The following is a 17,715-nucleotide window of genomic DNA, read 5'->3' on the forward strand; positions in this document are numbered from 1 at the left end:
TTAGAAAATTTTCAGTTCTTCCTATTTCTTTCTTCCATGTTCTCTCTCTTCACCTCCTCTTCTCCCCTTCTCCTCCTTCTCTCTAAAAAGACCACGACCCCGACGTCGGAATCCCAATGAAGACGTCGAAATCCCAACGAAGGAAGGATGTCCGTTGCTACTGGTATGCTTACTCCTTCCTTTTATTTCTTTCTTTGAATGCATTGTTTGTTAGGGTTTAGGGATTATGGATTCATTAGGTAAATGACACAGTTGCGGCGGAATACGGGTGCGTCTCGTGAATGCGGGTGCGTAACGCAGGTGCGTCACGCAGGTGCGTAACGCAGGTGCGTCACGCAGGTGCGTAACGCAGGTGCGCAAGCTTGTGAATGTTGATGTTGTAGAAAGCATAAGGAGAATAACTGTTCAAGAAATGAACAGAAAGGTGTAAAACAGTTAATTTTTTGTAGTATCATACATAGGAATCTCCGAAAACTCTAATAATTGTATTTTCCATTGTCTGTTGAAAACTCAGGATAGAGAGATTGATGGGTTAAATGAGCAATTGGAAGAGGATGCAAAATGTGTTGAACACCTGGAAGTTCATCTGTTGGAGAAGAGAAATAAAAGGTCTAATGTAGAAAGAGAGAACGTGAGATTGCAAAGCCAGATCGACATGTTAATCAGTTTGGTGCAGGAAAATGACGACGAAAAACCCTAGTTTCTGGATCTGATCGATCTTTTTTATGATCAACAAAGATCAGATGATATGTGTCTTTATACTGTCTTTTATAAATTGTTTTTTTCTTTGTAGAGAATTCATGATATTATCACATAGATGGGTAAGTAAATATGTAATTACATTGGTTTGTAAATCAGACATTACTCAATAATGATCACCTTATGTTAGGAACTTTATAAATATTTGAAATTTGATTTATACTGAATTTTCGAAGTTTTCGCGGACCGAACCATGAAAAATTCAAGTCGAGTTTGGTTCGAAATATGTAGAATCGAGTCAGGTTAGAATCGTTAACCCTGCCAACTTAAATTACCACCCTTAATATTTTTACAATTGAAACTATACATATTCCTTGTACATTTAAAAGAAAGACTAAAGCAGAAAACAGTAGACCTATTATCTATACACAATTTATTAACGTCGATTTCAGAATCCTCTTAACAACCATTCATTTACTAGAACAAGTTTTCCCAACAACAGATTCAAGGTTATCTAGTTTGGTTCATCTTGGAATCCTCTGGAATGTTGAACAAGAACTATGGGAGAGAAGCAATTTTCGGGAGATTAACCAGCAGCTCACCAAGTGAATCTATTCTCGACATCTTTTGAGCAGGTTTGGTCATATTCTTCTATTGCATGGTTGTCCATTACTGCATTATGATCAGAATTTGTCAATTAATGAAATGAAAGGACAACAAAATAATTATTTTACAAACTATAATTAGTTGCACTCTACATGATGAACTATGAGAAGGCCCATAATGTGGAAAACTTCCAATATGTCTAGAAGTGGACTGTGTTTCCCCTCCTTTGCAGGAGAAGTTTGAACATGAAGAAATTATGATCCACAGTTGCTCAAATCTAAGTAGTTCTGGTTTGCCCATCCGTTAAATCTGTAAAGAAATGTACACATCGTTGTCATACAAATCAAAAGTTCACCAGCAGTAGTTCAAGAGTCATTCAAACACAAAACCGAACCAACAACAACAATCAAAAGAAGCAAGTTAATTACCACTAAATCCCCTTCATGTCTTGACTTATACTGCATCCAAACAAAACTAATGAAATACCCACCTTAAAGTAATAACTAAATCCAAAAAACCTCAGTAGTTTATATACCTCCCAGAAACCAATCCTCAATAGAGAACCAGTAAAATTAGAAGCTTTCAGTTTCTTAGATGTAGAAGATACTACAGCCTTTTGCTCCTCCTTAGTTAATGATTCAATCTTATTAATATTCCCTTGAGTAAGCCTCATCTGTATCAAATCCAGAAGCGAAGGACTCTTCCTTAGCCGTAAACCCAATGGACTCGGTTCATCAAGAGGATTGTACTGAGATGAAGGCATTAGAAACCCACATGTTCCTAAACTTTTCTTCTGCAAATAAACAGTACCATGACGATTAACGATCAACAGAATCAATAATTCCTCATCAAAACGAATCGTTCTAGTCAACCCAATTCTCTAATTAAAGCTAGAAATTGAAAAAAACAAATGATAAATGAACTAAATCGAGTAATCGAACCGAAAGAGAAGAGGGTTGCTTAGATCTCTTGCTGGGATGGCTGTATTCTTCGGGAAAAGCATCGTCCACAATTTCCCGCTTCACTGAAGCCATTTTCCGGCGCTTTGTATTGAATTTATGCCTGGAATTCATCAAGTGAACCATCTAAATTAATAGAATTTCGAATTAGTAAACGGTCAATTCAACTAGAATCTGAATCGATAGTAACCCTAATGAGAAGTTCGTCGTCTTTCTCAAAGTAAATGAAAGAGCTTTACAAAATGGCTAGATTTTCAATTGCCGCTGAAAATACAAATAAATTTGACACGTGCCAGCGTGACGCACCCGCGTGACGCAACGCAACTGCGTGACGCAACCAACCAACCGAAGAGCCCATATACGAATCAACCTACCAACCAATCTGCATTCAACGAATCAGGGCGATTCAATGACGTTCTATGAACGAAATCAACACAAACAATCATATGTAAACGAAAACAACACAAAATATAAACGAATATAACGAATATAGTGAAAATTTTATCTTTTGGTCGTCGTCGTTCGTCGTTGGAGCCTCAGTTTGTCGTTGGAAGTTCTTCGTCGCTCTACGTCATTGAATATAGTGGAATGGTCCACGGTGCCTCTTCGATTTGTTCTTCACCGATGAAAAGAAGAGAAAATCTTCTCCGCCATTAGGGTTCACCGGCGGAGAAGACATAGATGAGAGAGAAAATGAATCGAAAATGAAAAAAAAATTATGACTTTATAGGGTTTAGGGTGCGTCACGCATCTGGAGGGTGTGTGACGCAGAGGTATAATGGTCATTAAAAAATTTGGGGGTCACCAGCGCTATTAAAATTATGGGCCCGCACCATCGGCTATTTGACCCCTCTTTAGGGTCATTTACTCAAATTTCTCGTTTGATTTTAATTTTTTTATGTTTATTACAATATTTAAATATAATAATTAAGATATACTCTAATTTTTATATTTTATAATAAATTGAAATCATATTTTATTTTTATTTTATTTTTTCAGTATTATTTGTAATTCTAGTAATTATTTTTTTATTACTTTTTAAAATTAATACAATTTTAATATTTTACTCATAACTCTCTATATTTTAAATATTTTTAAAATAATTATTATATCTATTTTATCAATAATTTATTTTAAGTTATATAATTTTGAAAGTTCATTTATTTTAAATATAAAAAAAAATACATTTAAATGAATTTAAAAAGAATAAAATATATATTTTAAAAAGTAAACTTAAATATTAAATTATTAATTGGATAAAAAAAATATTATAAAATAATAATTTTGGGATTATAATAAAACGGTCCAAATTGGTGGGTACCTGTAGGTAGGAACCTATCAAATTTGGGTCACTCGTATATTCACTTTTTCGAAGTAATATCGGGTCCGGTTTGGTTCGATACCCTAAAACTCGACATTTTGACATGTCTATGTATATATATTAACTCTCTCTTCATTTGTGTATTTCTCTTCCACTGTGTATATGATTCTTAAAATTATTTTTTTTCTTATTTTAAAAAGATTAAAAATAATATTTTTGAAGGTGAAATAAATATTAAATTATTAATTAGATAAAAAAAATTAAATCGATTAAAAAAATCTAAAAAATAATTGAACTTTTAAATCTAAAGTCGGGTCGGGTACCCGCCGGATCAAAACCGGTTAGATTCGGGTCAATCATGGACCCAGTTTTTGGGGGCAAAATTGAGTCCGGTTTGGTCCGGTTCCAGTTTGGGTCCCCCGAAACCCGACGTTTTTCCATGCTTAATTGTGATTCATTGGGTGATGCACAAATCTTTAGTAGTTGAAAATTTTGGATTGATGCGGCTAATATGACAGATAATTGGGTTTTCATCCTAATTATTTTTTTTGTGGACTATCTGGTCGAAGAGAAATCGTCGAACTTTCACTAATCATAGTCGTCCGATGCGTATCATTCATAATGCTATTATTATAATGTTTTATGAGATTTATTCTAGAAAGCAATTAGAGTCCGTTGGGAGTTAATCATTCTTCTCGAGAACTTACGAGTTCGATAACCTATTTAGTGATATTTTTTATTTTTTAGTTTTAGTTTTTTATTTTTTATTTATTTTCTCTTCTTATCGTGTTTTTATCGTTGTGTTCAAATGATTTTCATCATTTTTAATATATATGGACCTTTTAACATCATTTTTTTTATTATTAAATGCACTAACTTTTTCAAAATATATAAAATAAATTATGAATTAATTTATATTAAATACTTAAAATTATTTATTTTAAAATTTTACCTATATAAATAAAGGAAAATAGACTAAAAAAAAGATTTATGTGTTTCAACTGTACTTATCAATTTAATGGATGTCGTTATATATATATATATATATGATGCTTAATTTTTAAAGTGTTCGGATTGTCGAAAGATGTGGTTAATTTGGATATATATGTGAAAGTATATAAATACTTGGGTCGGATTGTGGGTTAACCCGTCCATAAACTTAAAACGATTAAAAATAAAATTAAAAAAGTTATAAGTATGGTTTGAACTTACAACCTAATAAAACAAATACAATATTTTAACCAACTAGGCTAATAATACTTCATAATTTAAATTAACACAAAATTTGATGAACACAGGATATTGTTAAATAACTAATATATATATATATATAAGGTTTTAAAAACCGTTCCGGTTACCGACCCGGTTTTCTAGGCGAACTCCGGTTTAACCGGTCCAACCGGTTCAACCACTGATTGGACCGAATTTTAAATTCATTAAATTTAAGTTCTTCTTGTCAGTGGGTCCACCAGAATTCCAAAGGTGAAGCAGCTATTTCAAGATTTCATCGAATGTAGGCATATGTCTTGACCTGCTACTTCATTGGTGGTGTTACATCTCCCACTCATGTCTCATTCATGAAGGGGTCGATAATCACTAGGTTTGGGTTGATAAACTAAATCTAGTAGAGAGAGAAGAAGATAAAGATCCAGCTGAGAGCTTCTTGAAGGGCCGATGATGACTGGGTTTGGGTTGATAAAGTAGATCCAGTAGAGAGAGAGAAGAAAAGATGGATCCAGCCAGCCGATCGAGAGCTTCTTGAAAGGCCGATGATCACTGGGTTTGGATTGATAAAGTAGATCTAGTAGAGAAGAAGAGGTAGATCAGCTGAGAGATAAAGAAGAAATGTCCAGAGTTTTACTATTGACCTTTCGGACTGGATATTTTCGGTTCGTTTTTTCGGTTGAACCGTCCGGTTGGACCGGATTTTAACTGGTTCGAAAGGTGACCGCATTAAGGTCAAAAACGGACCGTCCTCTCAACCGTTTCGCGGTCGGACCGGTTGAACCGGCGGTCCGACCGCGTATTTTAAAATCTTATATATATATATATATATATATATATATATATATATATAATGATGCTTAATTTTTAAAATGTTTGGATTTCTGGATATTAATTTGAATATATATGTGAGAGTAAATTAATACTTGAGTCGGATTGTGGGTTAACCCGCCCATAAAATTAAAACGGTTAAAAATAAAATTAAAAATACTATCATATTTTTACCGTAATATAATGATGCTTAATTTTTAAAGTGTTCGGATTGTCGGGTCGAAAGTTGTGATTAATTTGGATATATATGTGAGAGTAAATGGATATTTGGGTCGAATTGTGGGTTGACCCGCCCATAAACTTAAAACGGTTAAAAATAAAATTAAAAAAACTATAAGTATGGTTTGAACTTGTAACCTAACAAAAACAAGTATAATTTTTTAACCAACTAGGCTAATAATACTTTATAATTTAAATTCAACACAAAATTTGATTAACGCGGGACATTTTAACAATATAAGTTTAACTTTTTAACTAACTTTTATATATATATATATATATAATTAATGATGCTTCATTTTTAAAATGTTCGGATTGTCGGGTCGAGGGTTGAGAGTCGTGGTTAATTTGGATATATATGTGTGAGTAAATTGATATTTGAGTCGAATTGTGGGTCAACTCGCACATAAATTTAAAACGGTTAAAAATAAAATTAAAAATACTATTACATTTTTATCGTAATATTTTTCTCACGATTTTTTATATCATTACTCGTACAAATGCACGGAATACAGGCTAGTTAATATAGTGAATGAAGTTAAAATGAGAATTTAAGAATAAAATTTGTATAATGTTTAATTTTTTTTTATTAGTGAAATGTATTGATTTTATTTTATCAAAGTGATTTAATGTAACATTTTTTATATGAAAATTTAAGATTTTATGTAATAAAAGAATGTGTTTGACTTGTTAGCAGAATTCTTTTAAATAGATTGTATGATTAAATGTTTTAGATCATTACTTACATTCTTTTACATGATATATAAAGTATATCCAAATAATGAAGTAAAATTGTCACTTAACAAAATAAACAAATTTGATGAGACATAATAATTAAACTTTTGGATAGACATAATATATAAAAATATAAATATCATGATACTAATTTTTCATATTTTTTAACTCTCAATGTTAAGAAATAAATGCTGACATTTAGTAATTATGATGTTAAAGAAATTTAAGAGAAAAATAATAATTTTTTTTTGGAAAAAATAATAATTTTATTTATAAGTGTTTCAGAGTATTTTATTAGAGTTATTATTTCTACCCAGTTTCTTTAAAGATCCTGCGTGGATGTTATAATAAGAATCTTCCCTCTATGCTTCTAAGAGCTCGTTTTGAATTTTTTGGAAATTTATCCAAAATTTAATCATCCAAATGTATCTAGTTCAATTTTTTTTTTTAAAGATTACCTTTTAATTTAAAGAATACAAGATGAGTTCATTCAAATACAAAAATGTCATTGCTTTTATTTTTAGAAAATTTAAATAAAAAAAACAATATCATAACTCAACCAATTAAAAATCCAAATAACCAACTAAGTTTTTGATAAAAACCCTCAAATAACTAACATCAAACAAAAGAGTCTTCAATATATAATATATATGTATATACACTCACAAATATTGCATCATATTTGGGTTTGTAGCATATCAATTACAAAAACCAGGAAGAATCTTAAACTTCATGAGAATACCAATCTTAATCCTTATTGTCTTAGAAAATCATTAGTCCGTGTGAGGTTGATGCATAGACTTTAAATGGATCATAGATGCTACATAAGTGAATGAAATACTCCCATTAACTAGAAAAAAAGCTTACATTAAAAGGTCCCAAACAGAATTACCTGAAGTTCATTGTCCAAACTATGCCCTCCCAAATGGCGAAAGGGGTGGAGGATATGATGCATAACTTGGAGCTAACTCTCTTTGGGTTCGGTTTGAGGACCTTATTCCAATATTTCTGTTTGATGGGATTTCATCACAACATTTTGCTTCAAACAACCTTGACGTCGAATTTTGAAGCTCATTTAGTTTTATACTATTTACAACTGCTATACATATGGAGAATGCTTGTATGCATGTAAGAGATGAACTGAATTCCACCGAGAAGATCCCATCTCTGAACGGGGATAAACTGAGGACAGACTTATCGTCTTGTTGCTCTCCCTATAAGAAACAAACAACCCCCAAGTTAGCAAAAGATTTATTCTTTGGAGGCAGATGCTTTCAACCAAGCGTTTTAAGTAGAAATTGAACATGAGACGTTTTCGTCTCTTAAGAAAAACTCTTTTCGAGCTACCTTTGTAGGTTAAGTTAGCAAAGAGAATAATAATATTCCTTCATCTAAGAAACAATTAAAATAAAAGAATACCTGAGAAAATAGTTCAAACCGATCAGCATGTAGGCCAGTTCTCGATGCATTGGAAATCTTACTTGGTTGTTGTTGTTGTTGTATCTGGTTAGCAAGAACTCTAATTTTGCAACCCATGTCCCAACCTCCACAGTCACATCTCCCACCCGATCTCCATCTTTCGATTAATGGTGAAGGCTCTCCTCCACTGGGGATGCCATGGACACCACCAGGTAATACAACATGAGTCGTATTAAAGAGGAACCCACTTCCAGTTCTAGTTCCAGCCAAATGAGCATTATCAGTATTATTTATACCTGTATTTCTCTGGAACTTAATAACAATTGAAGCAAGTTCTTGTTTTGCTTGGAGATCATCAGACTGGTTGTTAACACCCGTGGAGAATAAAACAAACTCTCTTGTTGTTGACATGGAAAAATGGGTATCAGAAACTATCATTTGGGCGATTGGGTTTGGAATATAACCACCTTTACCTTTAATCCAACCCGTCTTTTTCCTCACTTCCTGAACATTAAAAAAGGTGTAGATCCATCTGTAGCTATTTTCATCCTTCATTGAAGCATTCATCTTTCTCCTTGTTGCTGCTAAAATATCATTGCTGTTCTCAATTGCAAATGTAAAGAGAGGTAGTCCATTTTTAATAGAGATTTGCAGAAGAGCTGATACTTGCTGTTCATTGTGATTTAGTCCACCAACATTACTTGTCCTAAATTTTGAATGTTCAGGAAAAGACGACTCTATCCTCCCATGGGATGATTTGGAGGGCCGATCAATTGACATTGAATCTGAGTCTGATGGCTTTGGCCTCAGCCACGGGTCAAGTAACCTTCTCAAAGGGCTGGACTGAGATCTGGAAGTGCCATTAGGTTGTTTAGTTCGAGCAGTATCCATAGAGTCCACAATTTTGCTTCGAGCAGTATCATCTGGACCATCTTTTGAGAATGAAATTCTTCCAATCTTAGCCATGCCCATGATGAGACGACGAGTAGGTGAAGGGCTTCTTAACTTAGTTTTCTCTGACAAATTCCTTCTAGGAGTGGACTCTTCATATTTGAGCACATTTGAGTTTATAGGCAGTGCAGTTGGCTTCTTTGGGTCTGAGTTCCTGCATCTGGATGGGCTGGGTGATATTGAACGTGATATAGATGGAAATTTGATACTCGTTTTCTCCACAGAGTTACAATTTTGAATTTGTTGATGTTCAATACCATGCTCTTCACGAGAAAGGAATAAATGAACATTTGAATGATTTATGACATCCTTAGCAGAAGACTTTGAAAAACTCATTCTATTTGGTTCCTTTGAACTTGGATCAGTAGAGGCCAGAGCTGCTGCAGAATCAATAGAAGCCTTGCAATCTTCATCCTTTAGAATTTTTTCTATGTATTTGAACTCTTTAAGTTGTCCCTTCAATATTTTACCCGATTGATCATGTTCTTGCCACTTGCTGGTATTTTCTGTCAAGCCTTTGGCAGAATGGGGACGAAATTCATTTTTTGATAGAATCAATTGGGATTGTAACATACATGGAGGAAATCTTTGGCGAGCAGGGGACCAACTGTGACCTCTACTCGAGTGCATGGTTATTTTTTCTGTGGGTAAAATTGAGGAGTTGCTGCTACTAGGCATCGACTTTTGATTGTACTGCCATTTCTGCAAATGACGCCAATCAAGGACTCCAACATTTAAAGCCTTCTCCGGGAGGTTTTGTCCTTTCTCCAAGTAGTTTGGCAGGCGTGACATATACTTGACAAGCTCTTCTTGATCAAATGATTTTCTTTCTGCCTGTTGTTTTTGTCTAGTATCTGAACATTTTGGAGCTTTATTACCTGAATTATTCTTGGAATGAGCGTTGTTGGAGGAAGAAAATTTGTGTTTCTCCGGTTTCAAAGGATCATAAACTTCTTTTGTCCTTCTTGCACTCGAAGACAATGAATGGTGATGCATCCTTCTCCAAGGTTAGCTCATCCTTTTAGCAATATTTAAACTTTAACCCTTATATCTGCAAGACAGAATTTCCTCAAATTTGAAAATAGGAACTGCTAAAAGACAAGGAGAAGCAAAGATAACCATGAACTCCTTTAGCTGAATATCTTTTTTTTTAAATAATCCATGCAATACGATATATAAATAAAATTCTTTATATATTCTTCCAGTGAGTTTGAAATTCATTAGGAGTTGAATTTAGTTGTGATACATATCAAGGATTTAACTCGTAAGAAGATTCGATTTAGAACACCATCAATTTCTTTAGTTAAAATCGTTTTTTTGGGGAATTAAAGGAGAACTAACATGACACCCCACAACCATGACTCCTCGCTTAAACTCAAAACGCTTCCAGATGGAAACGAACGCGTAACCTTTTGGTCTTTTAAGCCGACTCTTACCATTGGACTATTTTGATGAGGTCTTAGCTAAAATCTTTCTACTGTTTGTAAGTGTATCTGTTCATTACCGCCCAAAGAATAGATGGTTGTAAATTGCAGAGACAATAACAAAGGCACATAGACTCGTTCTTCAGCCATCAAAAGATTTGACAATCTTATCCCGAAGAAAACAAAAAATAGACAGACTGAACTCCATTATGGGAAAGTGTGCTTTCAGAGACAAGTAATGAAAAGATAACTTGCTACTAATAGTGGGGAGGTTAGGGATGAAGAAGTGTTCTTCAATGGTGCAATATGCCAGTGAGAGAGATTCTTAGGGCGTACCGTTTGTGTGCTCAGTCTCGCAGGTTGAGTTTGTCTAGCTTCCGGAAGAGGAAGAGAGTTCGCATAGCTTCTGAAAGGGGATCACTTTGAGGAAGAAGAGAACTCAACACGCAGGTCTCGCGGATGTGTTTTGAAGGGGGTGTTTGTTTGAGAAACATATGGAATTCAAATTCAGACCTAATTAAGGTGGAATTCCAAATGACTTTAAATGCTTACACAAACAATAGAAATAGAATTGATCCCTCCAATTCCAGTTCCAATGCTAATTCCCCCTCACCAAATCAGACCTTAGAGATCTTTGAGGGAAAAGTTTCATATTTATGTTGGAGTATTCTCCAATAAGCCTGTATTTAGATAGACATTGAGGGAAATGAATACACAATTAAGACAAGTTACATAGTAATTACTAGAATTTTCTTCGCAAGATGAGAAAATCTAAATTGTAATTCTTGCTTGTGCGTTGGAGGATTTATTAATTGCATGCATGAATCTTCTCCAAAGAATAGTGCATTGGCATTCTCTTACTTCAGTTTATGGTTCCAATCTCTATGATGAAAGAATTGAGGAATCACTTATTTGCAGGTTTCACTGTGCAAGAAGCAAAAGTAAATGAAGGAAGCTTTAATGCTCCTTTCCTTCCCACATAGAAAAATCCCTTCTTTAATGCTCATCTACCTTGAAAGGGGAGTAGTTATGTGCACTGAGCTAAGGAGAAAACGAAGACACCGTGAGCTCCCTAGATAACAAGAGGTGTCTAGTTCTGATATTCGAAAATTCTAAAGATGCAGAGAAAACACAAATGAAATGAGCGAAAGAACAGAGTGAAAATAAAATGGTGGTCCTCACCTCACAAGGAATCTAATTGAGAGAAGAAGATAAGATAGAAATGGTAAGTCCCCATCACAACCATAAGAAGAAGAGAAGACAAAATTCCAGCTCAGTTAAATGATTGAACACTAGAAATCCATTTGTCTATAGGGAAGATAGAGATGGTGAAAGGTATTTTCTTTTTCCCATGGGGGACCAGGGAAAGAGAATTCTCTTAGTTATACAATTTAATTCAACAAGAAAACATTCTTACATAGTTTTAGAATCTAGGTCTAGAAAAAATGCCATACATTTCTTCATGGGAAGCTAGAGTTAGAGTTAAGTATCTCATGATAGTGTGGTCCCTAACATAAAACCCATTTAAGGAATTTTTTGCATTGCTAAAAAAGAACAATTGCATTAATAATGTTTCTAATGCATGAATCAATCTAACATTCTAGTTAAGATCACAAGACTATTTATACTTTCAGCAGTTAGATTTGCATCAGTCTTCATCACAGTAGAAACCTACTTTTGAAGGCCTTATTATTTTGAGTTAGATCGTTGATCAAATCTGGGTTCCTAAGATTTATTCATAGGTAGCAGAGGAGACCAGTAAATTTCATTGCAATCACCAAACCCAAGAATAAAAAAACTTACTTTAGAGATTAGGTAGAATAAAATTGTAGGAGCAGAAATCCTTAGCTCAAGAACAGCACTAGTTGAACCCTAAGCAGTGTCGGTGGGCTTTGAAGTTGGTGAATCAAAAGACAAGAAGAAGAAAGAGAGGAAGGAATCAAATGAGAGATTTACTTGTTTTCACCAATAAATAATTGGCTCCTTCTCCTCCACAAACTCCAATGATAGAAAACATGGACACCAGAGAGAGAGAGGGGAGTGTGGGGTAGTTTGTTGGAGCTTAGCTTGTTGTCTGCAGACTGCAGTGCTGGTACCAGTATTTTATGGGACAGAAAAAGGAGGGAACACACAATAAATCTTTCGGATCGGACGGTAGAGAAAGGAGGGATTACCCGGGGTAAAGTTCCCCCACTTCATAACTTTTCTATCTTATTTTTAAAAAATTCAACTATAATCAATCATATGTTATTGCATTATTATAAATTACAAATCTCATTTTATTAACTAATATACATCAATCTAGTTTCTCTATTTACAAATATAAACTATAGAGAAATGAAAAGATCAATCATTTTTTTCCCTTTTTTATGACTACTTTAATATTGGAGGGTAATTTTGTTTTTCTTTTTATCAATCAATTTGAGTTGTTCGCTCTGAAATCCTGTTTAATTGGATTGATTTTTTCGTCGATTTTCATAGTCTAAATAATACCCATAATCGTTGATGGGTCGTTTGCTGCTTATACAATTCGGTTGTGTTGTCGATCATTTTTTAGTCCATGTTCATTCTCTTCTTAACAACAAATAATCATCGGATTTGAAGTTATTTATCAATTTTTTCAATAAAAAATTATTAGTTTTATATGAAAAATCACTTATATGTATTCTCTCATAATTTGTATTATTTTTTCACAATTACGGTCATATATTGTCCATTTTTACATAGTAGAACTTTTTCCGGCGTTATTTACCAATACTCGACTAAAGATAATTTAGTAGAGAATTCATCGTTCATGAACTCAAATTTGATTAAAAATAATTTAGTAGAGAATTCATCGTTCATGAATTCAAATTTGTCTTTGGAGATTGTTAGATCTTTTCATTGAGAGTTTTATTTTTATAAATTGTTTATACAATTTGATATCTAAATTATCAATTATTTATTTTAATTTTGTAAATATTATCTTATATTATTTAGTGATTAATTTCTTTATATGTAACTCTTATTTTGAATTTAATAAAAATTAATTCATTATTTAAACAAAAATATTATTAATTAAAATATTAAAAATATCTTGTATTTCTTTTAAATTTATCCAAAAAAAAATCAACAATTCAAAATAACCCCAAATCTATTGGTAGATAATTGAATGAGGTATGTGCTGAATCAATTAGTTTTTGCATCGATTTAAAATTGATAATGTTTGAAATATTATTAAATCTATTTAGTCCTACTATATTGGCCAATGAAGCTTCCTCGTGATGCCTGATTTTGATGCTTGTGATGTACTTGTCACATGAATTAGTTCGAGGAGGTGATTATAAAATACATGTAAGCAGTTTGTGAGAGATTATAAGATATCACATGTCAAACTAAACACAATCACAATGCTAAAAACCAACCAACAATCAACTAAAATACAAAAGCATATAAATCTTTCCAAAATAGTGAGACAAAATTGTTAAAGAGAAATAGATATCTTACTCACTATCTACATTAGAGTATTTCTTTTTTGAATGTGTTGTTCTCAAGAGTTTTTCTTGTATGTCTTTTTGCAATACTCCATTTTGATTATAGTGAAGGTTTTGTGCTACTTTGATTGAATTTGAGCAATTGTGATTTAGTGTAGTTTATCACATGGTTGTCTCGTAATCTCTCTAGCATGGTTTGGGTATTTTTTTTTTAACAAACATGTTCATCCCGAATTGACTCGAGTTTTTAAAAACTACCAAAATCGACTTACTTATTCAAAAGAATCAACCGACTAACACGTTGATTTACAGCCATCTATAGTCAGAAGGCTGGAATTGAGCGACAAAGCTAGCTATATTTGAAATAAGACGCACCAGAGACATGAAAACTTATGAACATAGTCAAAGTTAAATAAACCCAATATGATGACCATTGACCAGTGAATGATCTAATTTGATAAACAACTTTGTAAATCCTGCCTATATTAAAAGACAATGATGGGCTATTAAACAACACTACTAGGAAATCTAATTTACCAGCCTAAATTAACATACATAAGAAATTAAGATTCACTAAAACAACAAGCTTGCCTATTTTACTCTTACAATACATCAAAATAACACAAAATACGAAACCTTTGGAGCTCAATTGGGCAAATAACATAACAAACCTAAATGACCCTTCTCTTCCCTATTAGAAGTTGGTTTGTCGGAACAACAAGAAAACACACAGCAAATGGTTCCCATCAATTTTTGGGTCGTACGTTGAAGTGGAAAAGCCAAGAAATGACAAAGGCAAGGACCAAGCAAGTTAGAAGGGCATTCATGACTCTGCGGCCGTGCCAGAAAGTGTGGGCCTCTACGGTGGTGGTTGGAGGATCCACAAGCACTGTCTGATTACTCAATACGACAGTGATAACTGGCTCATTTGGTAGTTCCCCAAGGACGACATTCACAGCTATGGCACCACATATCTCACATACTCTGGCGACCACAAAGAAATAACAATAACAAATACATGTACATTGTCAAGTCAGTATATTACTGTGTAAATCTTATGAAACTCCCATAATAGAAAAGTAAAAACTTAAGACTTGAAGACAATTAGTATGCATACATTACTGCGAAGAATTAAACCTAAATATCTATGAACTAACCATTTTTTTAGTAATTCACTTGACATGATGTGTCATTTTCCTATTGCGATTTAATTCATAGAGTTTCCATGTGAACATGATATTGCTAGGAATGTGAGCGTTTGGTTAAGTCGATTTTTTACTGAAAATTCCTTTCCAACCATCATCAACCGTCACTCATGAGATGAACGCCGGTTCTGTCAGCTTGTCAATTTTAATTTTCGAATATTAGTAAGGACTAATAAGGGAAAAAAAGATCACCATCAAAACCTAGAGTGAACATATTGAACTAAGGGGGTAGGCAGTTCAATTGAATCTATTGTTTCAATCAATTTTGTCCAAACCGTTGGCATCAATTTTTCAAAATCTTTAACTGGTGGTTGGCGGTTGAATGGTCGATTCAGTTTAATAGGTTATAAGGCCAGTTCGGTTTGGGCGGTGAAAAATTTCACTCCTAGAATTGACAAGACGTAATTAACAATAGTCTTCGGGATTTTAAGGAGTGCAGCTAGATTTACTTATACTTGAATAAGAGAAATGGTAATGCACATAATTTTGATGTGAGAGTTCTTATGGAGTGGTGTTAAAGTGGAGTTGTATTGGGGGATTAATCTACATTATGAACTTCGAAATAAAATATTGGAACTACAACTACTACACTGTAAACAAGTATTAACATATCTGAGAGCCTTATGTCGAATCCAAACAAGCTAAAGTGTTATTTGGGTTGAAATTAATCTAATGTTTGTTTCTTCTTTTTGGACATCCCAGCTATTTTGTAAAATAACTCAAAATGAAGTTTTATTTGTGCACTGGTGTCTACAAGCCTTATCCTCAAGCTTTTTCAAACTAAAAAACTGGAAAAAAAGGACAACAAGAATAAGAATCACATTGTTATCCACTAGAACAAAAAGAATGAACAAATTGGTATCCACCCATTTCTTAAAGGTAAGACACAGACAGACGTGTATGGTCTATTCCAAGTAATTTCATTTCACTCTAAGTTGAAATAAGACTATCACATTTGTCAAGTATTCAAGAATAATGGTTTCCAAATAAGCTCACTGTCTCACATGGCAATGGACTAATGGAGAATGATTCCTGCTTCTTAGCTCTAGAGTAGTATTAGGATTCCATTTCTTATCTATCAAAGAAAGATCTGCTGTAATCAGTCAAAAGTAATGGAGCATGCTTTATTTAGGATTCTCCTAAAGAATTAAGAATTTCACCCAACAACTAATGCAATAAGATGAAACAACCACAAAAAAAAAAATGGTGATCGGAGTAACTATGTGATAGCTAAGGAGGGATAGGTGAGAGAAGAATGAAAAATGAAGAATTTAAGAACTCACGTATTTCCTTTGATCTTGAACCAAGTCTCAGCGCATTGCTTATGAGAGGCCCCCAAATCACCTTTGCAACAACAACCCAATTCAATAGCAACATCCCTTTCTTCATCATCATCAATATCACCCACCAATCTAAGATGACAAATCCTACAGTCTCTCTCTTCCCTCTTCTCTATAACAGCATGCACCTTCATCTCCAACTCCCCAATTTCCAAATCAATATCTTCCTCAGACTTAGTCAACGTTTCTCTCCCAAGTTTCTGCTGACGACGCGAGGCAGTTTCCCTCTCGATCTCCGGGAACCTACATTCATCAAGAGAACCGCAAGCAACAGAACCGGAAGTGGATTGCCACAACTGATGATCGTCGCCGGAGTCTGAGAAGTAACGGCTCCCGTCGGTGGTGGTCTCGCTTCGTCCTGAGACAGATTCACGTCGTCTCCGACGGCGACGCCTCTGACGCCGCCTCTGCCGGGCAAGTTCTACATCAGCTCCTGGATCTCCTACTGTCGACATTTTAGGATAAGAATCAAGTATTTTTTGAAAGTGGATAAAGAAAGCATTGCATCATCAAGGAAGGAAGGAAGTGGGAGAAATCGCCAAGACCAATTTCAAAAGTTGGGTCAATAGGGTTTTGGCGATTTCCCACACCCTATTTACTCTCTTTTCTTTCTATAAAGATGCAAATCATTACATATTGTGTTTAATTTTCTGGTCACAATTAATTCTTAGAGATATTATTATTATTCTTCTTTTTCATCTTGTCAATTAAAGTGCAAATACAATTATTATAGATTTTTATACCCTAGAATTAAGCAAAAAAAATATAACATTCAATATTGTATCCAAGGGGGTCATGAGTTGCAATGAGAAGGTGACATATTTATGGGACCTAGAGAATGAAATTAATTCTACTATACTAATAAATATTGTGTTTCCTTTGAAATTATGAATCTACACATTAGGGATTGCATACTAGAAATTAATTAAGCAAAAAATGATAAGGCATAAGGTGATCTACCTATATGTATTATATCAAATTAAATATTGATACTCTAACTTTAAAACTTAATACAAATTGAGACAGGTTCTCTAGATATGTAAAGCCTTGTTTGGATTGAGGTTATTGTAATAACTTAGAGTGGAAAATAAATAATGATTGGTAATTATTTTGAGGAGGTGAGAATATTTTTAATAAAATTATTTAAAAGGTATTGATATATAATAATAAAATAATAAATAATAATTTAAAATAGAAAATATTTTAATATTTTGGATAATGAATTGAGTGATATGATTGATGAGAGGGGAGTAAAACGATGTTTGAGTGAGTTGGGTTATTTAAATAATCCCAACTGAACAAGGCTTTA

The 17,715-nt window shown here is 33.5% G+C and overlaps 2 protein-coding genes across 2 annotated transcripts; both read right to left on the reverse strand.

Annotated features, from left to right (window-relative positions):
- Positions 1 to 7,207: 7,207 nt before the first annotated feature.
- Positions 7,208 to 10,051, reverse strand: LOC124917367. The gene is made up of 2 exons (XM_047457821.1): positions 8,014 to 10,051; positions 7,208 to 7,808 (listed from the first exon to the last, which is right to left on the reverse strand). The coding sequence occupies exons 1-2, from the start codon at positions 9,958 to 9,960 to the stop codon at positions 7,506 to 7,508; spliced, it is 2,250 nt and encodes a 749-aa protein (XP_047313777.1). The 5' UTR covers positions 9,961 to 10,051; the 3' UTR covers positions 7,208 to 7,505.
- A 4,243-nt stretch (positions 10,052 to 14,294) lies between these two features.
- Positions 14,295 to 17,024, reverse strand: LOC124917368. Its single transcript, XM_047457822.1, has 2 exons — positions 16,350 to 17,024; positions 14,295 to 14,845 (listed from the first exon to the last, which is right to left on the reverse strand). Exons 1-2 carry the CDS (start codon positions 16,859 to 16,861, stop codon positions 14,608 to 14,610), a joined length of 750 nt encoding a protein of 249 aa, XP_047313778.1. The 5' UTR covers positions 16,862 to 17,024; the 3' UTR covers positions 14,295 to 14,607.
- Between the last annotated feature and the right edge of the window lie 691 nt (positions 17,025 to 17,715).

Source organism: Impatiens glandulifera, unplaced genomic scaffold (assembly GCF_907164915.1).
Source record: "Impatiens glandulifera unplaced genomic scaffold, dImpGla2.1, whole genome shotgun sequence".
Lineage (NCBI taxonomy): Eukaryota > Viridiplantae > Streptophyta > Magnoliopsida > Ericales > Balsaminaceae > Impatiens > Impatiens glandulifera.